Source organism: Asparagus officinalis, chromosome 4 (assembly GCF_001876935.1).
Source record: "Asparagus officinalis chromosome 4, Aspof.V1, whole genome shotgun sequence".
Lineage (NCBI taxonomy): Eukaryota > Viridiplantae > Streptophyta > Magnoliopsida > Asparagales > Asparagaceae > Asparagus > Asparagus officinalis.
This window is the reverse complement of record NC_033797.1, coordinates 15,011,360-15,021,359: the sequence shown is the minus strand read 5'-3', so window position 1 is coordinate 15,021,359 and position 10,000 is coordinate 15,011,360. Positions and strand designations below refer to the sequence as shown.

At 37.1% G+C, this 10,000-nt stretch overlaps 1 protein-coding gene across 1 annotated transcript in view; it reads right to left on the bottom strand.

Annotated features, from left to right (window-relative positions):
* Nucleotides 1-10,000, bottom strand: part of LOC109836714 (ALBINO3-like protein 1, chloroplastic) — an 18,036-nt gene that overhangs the window by 6,809 nt on the left and 1,227 nt on the right. The window contains exons 2-6 of the mRNA XM_020404691.1: nt 9,849-9,959; nt 7,812-7,886; nt 6,935-6,995; nt 374-447; nt 182-286 (exon numbers count right to left, since the gene is read on the bottom strand). Of these exons, the coding sequence (XP_020260280.1) occupies nt 182-286; nt 374-447; nt 6,935-6,995; nt 7,812-7,886; nt 9,849-9,959 (426 nt within the window). The remainder of the gene's footprint in view (nt 1-181; nt 287-373; nt 448-6,934; nt 6,996-7,811; nt 7,887-9,848; nt 9,960-10,000) is intronic.

The window sequence follows — 10,000 nt, the reverse complement described above, 5'->3', positions numbered from 1 at the left end:
ACTTAAATGCTTTCCCTGTGTGGAAACTTAACACTCTTCAGTAATAGTAGGTTTTTCTGAAGTCCAAAAATTTCCAAAACATAGAAAGTTTTCCGAGGTAGCTAAGAACGTAAAGGTCAACATCAGTATTAAATTGTTATTAAAGCATGTAATAACTTCAGCAGTCGCATAAAACACTTACTACAAAAGGAAAAAGCCAAGAGGTTCCACTGCCACTTTGTCGAGCTGCAATAGTAGTAGGACCAGACAAGGAAGGTATCCAAAAAAATCCTTCAGTGAGAAGTCCCTGAAATTAGCAGGAACTTCATGAGGCATAAACATTAAGAAAGAATAAAATACATAAGCAAAAACTAATTGCTTTCAATTAGTCAACCTCATCAGCCACATTGGAGAGAGCTCTATACAATCCAATCCAAACTGGTATCGTAGCTAGAGTAGGCAAGCAACCTGCCAAAATGTAAAACTACATCTGTTATAATGGTATATGGATGGTAAATGATCAAAGCATACCAAACAAATACCGCTTGAATGATCTCTCGGTCAAATGGTTAACAAACTATACAATAATAATTCGATCAAGTTCCACCCTTCACTGCAGTAAGCATGTTTAAAAACCATCACAGGCCGCAGTAGCATCAGCATGCCTTCCTCAGATTAAATATGTTACATAGATTATATCTTTATATTATGAAGGTTTTATCAGAAAACATAGGAAATTTGGTCACCAACATCAAATGGACTTTGATGCTGTTCGCCACTGTCAAATTCTTTCATAGAGAAAGGTACGAATAAGACAGACTCGTCCTAAAACCAATAACTGATAAGTGATAAGGAGGTAAGAAAAAAGGAGAGCTGATTATTCATTGTGTCGACTCCGTTGATGAACTTTTTGGTTTGATAAAACAAACAATAGACTGTATTTGATAGCATTTTATTTGAGTTGTACAGGAATACACGAAATGAAATAGTGCCCTTTACTGAATATTACGGGGGTCGAGCTCTCCTGTGAGCTCATCGGGTTTGCAGGGGGCGCCACACCCCTATTGGGGGTTCGGTGGTGAAGCCCCCGAAAGGTAGATGATTTTATTGATTGTCTATCTACTGTGTTGAGCTTTGCACTGAACCCTAATTGATCAATGAAGGCATGAACAGTCCATTTTTTAAGCTCTAAATCATGCATGGATGGTCCAGATTTGATGACTTTTAGGTTAATAAATTAGACTTAATAAATACAAACCAACCCTCAATGAGAAAGGACAGAGCCTCCAATGCAGGAAAAATCTCAGAAAAAATCGTCCTCTTCAGTCTTCAGCATCAAGGAGATTTTCACAGAGCATGTAGACCTTAATCCTTTGGGAGATCTTCTATTGTCAGGGACATGTTTTTATTCCTTTGTTTCTGTTCTCTAGTTCTGTTTTTGTAAACCTTTTGATCAGGGTGATTTGATCTGACTGAAATCTCAGTCATGAGGGTTTGATTGAGTATGGAGAGTATCTAGATATCGTATTGCCTTACCTATTGAGATCAGGGTAGGATCAGGTCTAAGAGGCTATTTTTGGCCAGACGAGCCTGGGGGTTCGGATACCTTTCTAGAAAGTGGAACATCTCACAAGGTGCGATAAAGGCAGGGATGCCGGCAGGGGCCGAACCACGTAAGTTTGAGGTTTACTTTTTCTTTATTTGCTTCTCCTGTTTAGTTGTTTAATTTAATCTTAACTAAAAATTCTCCAAAAAATGAAAAAGAATAAAGATAAAAGATAAAGAAACGGGCTTTCAAATCTAAAGCACAATATAAAACAGGAAAACAACAACAGAAAAACCTTTATTACAGAACTTTTGGTTAATGACCCCGAAGAACCAAAAGAGAGACTGAAGTAAGAACTTATAATTTTCACCTTGTTACCTCGTATTTCAGTATTTATTGATGAGGACTCCCCATTGCACATCAGGCATAAGTTAAAATGGACTTTAATACAGTAATCAATGAATAATTCCTAATATGATCCTGAAGACGCTAATATAGGCACAGAAGTAGGTCTTTCTAGAAGAGGCTAACACAGATGCATAAGCAGATTTTTTTTTTTTAAATTAGGCAAGAATCATATTCTCCTACAGGTGAAAATCATATCATCTACATATCCATGGTATGGCTGACAAGATAGTTAAAAACTTCATGTGAAAAAAGATAATGTTATTCCAAGTTTATGTCTCACTCAATTCTTTAATCTTTTCCTTTCCTTTTCTCCCTTAATTCTCAGTGATGAAAGTTGACATCGTTTGAAACCGACACCAGATATAGCAGTACTAAATTTCTCAAACCATGCCCGTGGACTCTGTTTGAGACCATAAATTGCCTTTTTAAGCTTACAGACAGTATTCTCCCCCTGAGCAACATACCCTGGAGGTTGCTCCATATAGACTTCCTCCTGCAAGTCACCATACAGAAAGGCATTTTTAACATCCAGCTGAAACATTGTCCAGTCCAGATTAACAGCCATAGAGAAAAGTAGGCGAATGGAATTGAGACGGGCTACGGGAGAGAACGTCTCAAGATAATCGACCCCATAGGTTTGAGTATATCCCTTAGCAACAAGACGAGCTTTATAACGATCAATTGAACCATCGGTGCGATACTTTAAGGTATAAACCCACCGACAGTCAACTACGGTAGCGCCCGTCGGAGAAGATACAAGATCCCAAGTACCTCTAGAAATAAGTGCATCCATCTCCTCATCCATAGCATGTTTCCAAGCAGGATCTAATACGGCCTCCTCATATGACCTGGGTAGAGATATAGAGGACAAGGACAAAGCAAACTGACGAGAAGATGGAGTAAGACGGTCATATGAAACAAAATCAGATATAGGATGATTAGTGCAAGACCGTTTACCTTTTCGATGAGCAATTGGAATATCTAGATCAGAAGGAGTGGAAGGAGGCAGACCGGCAACGGGAGATGACTGTTCGGCTGGAGCAGAGAGAGGGACAGGAACTTTTGAACGACGCTAATACGTCAGTAGTGGTGGTGGTGCAGATGGCATAGTGGAAGCATTTTGTAGTCCTGGAGAAGATCCATTAGCAGAAGGAACCGAAGCAGGTAGTGGAATAGCAGTAGGAGCAATAGACAGAAGAGGCACAGATGGACTGACAGTTGGGGGTGAACCAGTCAAGAAGAAGTATGGAATCGACTCAAAGAAGGTTACATCGAACACAAAATATTTCCTGGTGGATGGATTATAACATCGATACCCTTTTTGCGTACGCGAGTAGCCTACAAAGACACACTTAATAGACCGTGGGGACAGTTTATCCAATCCAGGAGACAAATCCTAAACAAAGCAAGTACAGCCAAAAACTCGAGGAACCACAGGAAAAGGTTTTTTGTCAGGATAAAGGCAGGTGAATGATATTTTACCATTAAGAACAGGAGAGGGCATCCTATTGATCAGGAAACATGCACTGAGGACTGCATCAGACCACAAATACTTTGGTACATTCATATGTACCATCAGGGTTCTAGCAACGTCTAAAATATGTCTATGCTTCCTTTCAGCAACTCCATTTTGTTGTGAAGTGTGAGAACATGATGTTTGGTGGATAATACCAATATTTGCACAAAAACGAGATAAGTCATGTTTCATGTATTCCAAAGCATTATCGGTACGAAGGATACGAATAGAGGTAGAAAATTGGTTTTTGATTTCTTTGTAAAATAATTCGAAAACGGTGGAAACCTCAGATCTCTCTTTTAAAAGATAAAGCCAAGTCATGCGAGATAAGTCATCAATAAAGACAAGAAAATATCTGTAACCGTTCACGGAAGGAATACGACATGGACCCCAAACATCAGAATGGACTAACTCGAATGCAGAACTGCTGCGTTTATCAATACGACTCGGATAAGTAGCACGATGGTGCTTACCCAGTTCACAAGACTCACAACCTAAAGAAAAAATAGAAGACTTGATAGAAATGACAGACCTAAGCTTTGATAATGAGGGATGACCAAGACGTTGATGCCATAATAAAGGATTATCAGACTTATCTGCAATAAGACCAGTAGCAGACATATTGTCATCCAAATAGTATATGCCTCCTCTCTCATGCCCCGAACCAATCGTCATTCCAGTTGCTAGGTCCTAAAAAACACAATGAGAAGGGAAAAAAGTGACTTTGCAGTTGTGTTTTGTGAATTGACTGATGGACAGTAAACTAACAGGAAATTTGGGAAGATATAAAACATCAGTAAGAGTAAGAGATGAAGTAGCATGAACTTCTTCATCACCAAGAACGGGAGAGTATGTCCCATCAGCGATCCGGACCAATGGAAACTTATCAGAAAGGTTGAAGGAAACAAAGTGGTCCTTAAGACCCGTCATATGAGAAGAGGCGTCAGAATCTAATACCCATAGTCTGTGAGGAGAGGCAATGTAGGCATCCATACTGGAAGAGGATGCATGAGTAGCAGAATAATTGTTCTGAGTGAGATCGAGTTGACACAGCCGGTCATACTCAGTTTGAGAAATCTGAATAGTGGAGGGAGCAGAAGTAGTAACAGGAGAAGCAGCAGAGGTAGGTGTAGTAGTGGTAGCAGAAGATATGGCAGATCCTGTCATTGTTACAGAATAGGATAGTACGATATCAGGAGGATAATAGTCTCCTTGTATAAAGTAGAAACCTGAAGGTCAGAACCTGAGTTATAACCCGAAGGTCAGATGTGAGGAACCCGAAGGTTAAAAACCCGAAGGTTAGTTTTGAGGAACCCGAAGGTTAAAAACCCGAAGGTTTTTTTTTTTTTTTTTTGAAATTAACTCTGTTTTTTTTTTGAAATAAACTGTCTTTTTTTTTTTAGATCTCTTTCAGCAAACGTATACAAGACTCAGCCCAATGCCCAACAACAGAAAGGGCCAACTAACAAAAGCCCAAATAACAACAAAAAAAGAACCCGCAGGTCAACCAAGCCCAAATATTTTCGAAGGAGCGGATCTGGATCAGCGATCAGCGACGACGAGGTGAGGCGGCAGCGGGTCTTCGAAGAAGCTTCGAAGGAGATCTGGATCAGCGACGACGAGGTGTTCTATAAGGTGAAGTAGCGACGACCGTTGAGGACGATGAAGACGAGGACGATTTTATATCAATTCATTAAGTCTATAAAATTATTTTACAAAAGTTTTAATATTGTGTTTATGTCAAATAACAAAAACATGTATGTTTAGTTTTCATATTTTTGGACATATTTAAAAAATAATGAGTTTTCACTATTGAGAAGTGCAATTCTAAAAAAAAATTTGTAACACGTTCATTTACATGTTTACAATGATTTCCCAATGTTTTATATTTTTTGGAATTTATTTACTATTTTTAAAGACACATCAAAAATCAATTTTACTATTCAAATCAAGCTGATACAATGTTATTAGTCGACTGATGAATATGTTCAGTCCACTGAAGAAAACGTCTGGAATAACAAAAAGTTTATGTTTTGTTTTGGTCGACTGACCAATCAACTGATAAGGTCATCAGTCGACTGATAAGGTCCCTGTTAAAACTAAGAAATCAGATGGCTTGACCATTTCATTCATCTCCATGGGTATATATAGGGTTACATATAGGTAATAGGCTAATGGGTTAATGGGCCCTAACCCGATAACCCAAGAACTAATTCTAACAGTTTAGATATATCCAAGAATACCTTTTAAACATTTGCATCAACTAATTCATATTTTATGGTAGTAACCTAACAAATGGGGGGGAAATCTTGAAGCCAACTCCATATATCTAATTAAATGTTAGATCAAAAGTTGTTTACATCACAATCGAGCATCCTTCCCTGTCCTTTATCCACCATAATAGATTAAGATGAAGTTCCTATTCAGTCCTACACTAAACTTTATTCTTATATTAATTCTGAAGCAACAATAAATCCGCCAAAACCATAATTCAACCTGGAAACAGATATGGAGTCAATATCAAACTAACCTCACTTCCCTATGTCGCATCCTAAAACAAGCATGGAGAAAAATAACGCAGCTTTTGATGTTTGAAGAACCTAGGCCATGACAAAATTATATTGCTAAAAAGCAGTTTTAAAGTATGTCTCTATGCATATGAATGTTTTTTATAATGAAATTTTCCTTATACACCTAGATTTTTTTCCCTCAAGAATCCCATTGGATGTAGAAAATTATAGTGCATCTAATGGAGTAATGAGTACATCTCCAATTGTGTATGTTTACATGCATACCTACATACATAAATACATGTATCTCCTATCCCTCCCTCCCTCTCTCTCCCTCTCTCTCTCTCTGTGTGTATATGTATGTGCGCATGTCTGTGCACCAGGCACGAGCATGTATGGACGTCTGCGCATGGACGGATGTGTGAGTGCTTGTACATGTCGTGCGTGTGGGTGCGCAAACGTGTGTGCATGCATGCATTTCAACATGGGCCGGCATACACATCCTAAAGAGTGTTAGGAACACATGGTAGCATCTATTACAAGTATCCCCTCATTCTAATATGTGTCCGTTCCACACGCTCCCCGTTTCACTTCTCTAAATTGAAATGTGTTACAATGTTACATTAACCACGGTATCAGTAGCCCACAAATAGTTGATTAAGTCCTCATATAATTTTTTGGTACTGGCTAAAACCAAATTTTCATTTCCCTTTTCGAGCATTTTGGTCTCAACCCTGTCTCCTTGCAGATGCTAGATTAACATATATGTTGATCCTTTTGGTTTGAAAATAATTTTTCAAAGTTTCTTTTTGAGCTTTGCATCCATAAGGTTTTATAAATGAAGAAAGGTCGAGTCAACATTAAGTAATATAATGCCAAAACTTACTTGTCAGTATACTAACTTCTTAGAAAATAAGTGAAACACATCCATAATAAGGAATCATAATGAAGTAATTTGGTAAATATATAAATAACCTGCTAGAGGGTTTACACCAGCCAATTTATAAAGCCGAGCTGTTTCAAGTTGTATCCTTTCCTGCAAGTATATTTCACAATAATTGAACATGAAGTTTATTCTCAATGTAGTACTATTATAAAAAATGATACCAATACATCAATAAGTTTGCACTCACTATACTATAAATAGATATGATGTCAAGCAAAGACAATAGATACAGCTCACCGACAGGAGCCGAAAGAATTTGGCCTTGTTTCTATTATTAGGCAGTTTACCCTATATGAACACACGTAAATTCAAGACAGGAGCACATGAAAAGGCCCAGGAGCAAACTTACTAAATCATACCAAATGTCATAAGACTTTAGATAGAAAAACATTATCATCAAGGATTTTTTTTTAGTACAGAGGTATTAAATACTAAAAGACTGTTGTATGAAATGCTAACCATTTAAACATAAAATTCAGCTCTTAAAAATTTTGAAAAAATTAATTGCTCCATCATATTTAGGAATAACTTTTATGTAAAGTCAATTGGAAACAAAAGGTTAATTTATCTTCAAATATTCTGACACTTGCCCTTGGAGATATTAAAAATATAAACTAAACCAGGAAAAATATACCCCTTTAAGAGCAGTTTAGCGTTATTACTTGTCTATGAAACCGAAGTTCACCTGGGTATTCATGACATCCCTTCTAAATCGAGCTAGCTTCCCATTGGAAGAAATATACAGAGTTAAAATGGAGACACACGCATGGTTGCTTAGCTTATTAAAATAATTGCTGTAATGTTATAACATGGAAGCATAATTATATCTATATAGTTATGACATAACTAAATGCATCAGAACATTCATTTGGAACTTTATAGGGCATATGATATACAAATACCCACCTGATCACCAGCATAACGTTTTTGGATTGCCTTCACCTGTGGTTGTAAAGATCGCATCGCCATTGCTGACTCAACCTATAGAAGGACATATATTAGGAGAATAACATAAAAGTTTAAAAGGATAAACAAATCACCAATTACAAATGAGGATTTTCAGATTTGCATATCTTTGTATTTTGGATCTGTAGTCACTAGAACGAAAAAATCATTGAAGATTAAGGACATGTTTGGTAAATAGTCAAAATGGCTTATAAGCCACTTTGAGATGTTTAGCAAGTGGCTTATATTGGTTTGTAATCCACTAAAAATAAACTAGGGTACCCTAGCTTATTTTTTGGTGGATTATAAACCATAAGGTTTGACCAAGTAAAAGACAACTATACACCTTATGATTTCAAATTTTCAAGGCCTCGTTTAATATCTAACCACGAACTCCATGTCCTTTTTTGTCATTTTGACAACAGTGATGGATTACAATCCACCCATTTGCCAAACACTCTACTATTGGCAATGAATTATACACCACCAAATTTACCAGACAATCTAGATTATAATCCACTTGGATAATAATCCATATCTGGATTACCAAGTGGATTATAATCCAAAGTTCCCAAACATGCTCTAACTCTTGCAAATTTATTTAAACAACTGCAGACATAATAAAGTATTATAAACTACAAGAAACAAGCTCTATAATTCTAAACGAGTTGTATTATAACAAAGTATAAACACAGCTAGCTACGATAAAGCTAACAGTTTGTTGGCCTTAGGCATAAAGTTTACACAATACATAAAAGCATATACCTCATGTGGTCTGTACAGGTTAGAAAAGAATTGAAAGAAGAAGAAAATCTCGGTGGAGTATCCGTAGGACCCAAAGCACTCAAAACATCAAAACTGCTTCAACAAGGTCCCAAAAAACAGCAGTATACACTTCCTAGAGCTTCAACAACTAGCTAATGAGAAACACTCTGGAGAAGCTGAACAAAAAAATAGTTTATTCGCATACACCTAGATAGGTACTCATTCAATGGTTTCTCCACACACCTATTCGGCAATAAAAAAAGAGCTCCAGATTACTCCATCAATTAATTAGGGCAGTAAAAGAACATGGTCATGCTTGGTTTACCAAAGAGATGGACCTTGATGGAGTTGAATGATAAAAGGGGTTTCCCATAGTAGATACCAAAGACTCAGAACAAAGGTTTTGTTGTTGTCGTTGTAATCAATTTTAACGCACAGCACACACTTGTAAACAAAGAAATTGCTAAGTCCACTATGTCATACTAGATGCATGACTAATCAAGAGACAACCCAACTAGGCTTAGTTCTTGTTCTTTTAATTCTTTCTAACGCACTAGCACTAAATCTACACCTAGAAGCTGCTGTCTCCACTCATACTAGATGCATGACTGAAGACAGGACACTCATCTATGAAAACTCTCATAGAAACTCCACCAAAACCTCTACAAACGTAGAGAGATAATGTGAATGTTTACCTAAGTTGAAAGTGCAAGCAAAACTGCCCTTCCATGTAATGAAGGTTATTTATTGCGCAGACATGTCACACTGAACTAATAAACAAACATATTGATAGTAAAGTTATATTGCCGAGATATTATTCGCACAGAACCATCTGCACATAAGAGTGTTGCAAGCACTAGTCATTCAAAAGATCATCAACAAGGGACTTAACCCATAAAATCACTTAAAGCTTGATAGTAAAGTTAACAGGATCATTAAACATTCATTGTGTGTCTGAGTATCTACAAGTAATAGCAACCTTGGGGCTTGCGTAGCCAATGCATGTACGTATCATAATCACATAGTTTTAATAGTTTTAAAGGTAGGTTGCTAAGGTCATAGCTAGATAAGTTTGGTTGCAGAAGAAAGAGCAGCTACCAGAGTATAAAGATATAAGCCAGCAGCCTAAAGTTGAAACCATTCTGGAATCTTTTACTTATTAGCACGAAAGGAAAAAAAAATTAAAAGCATAGCCATAGTGAATCCATAATATAAACAGAAGCTAGAGAGGACCTGCTTCTTCGTCAAAGGAAATGTGGCTGCCTTTACAATAACAGTGAGGAGAATGATTGCAAACCCATAAGCATATGGAACATGCAAAGCTGAAAGTCCATCCTTTAGAACCTGTATTAGAGAAATCAGGTACAGGTAAGAAAAAGGGGGAA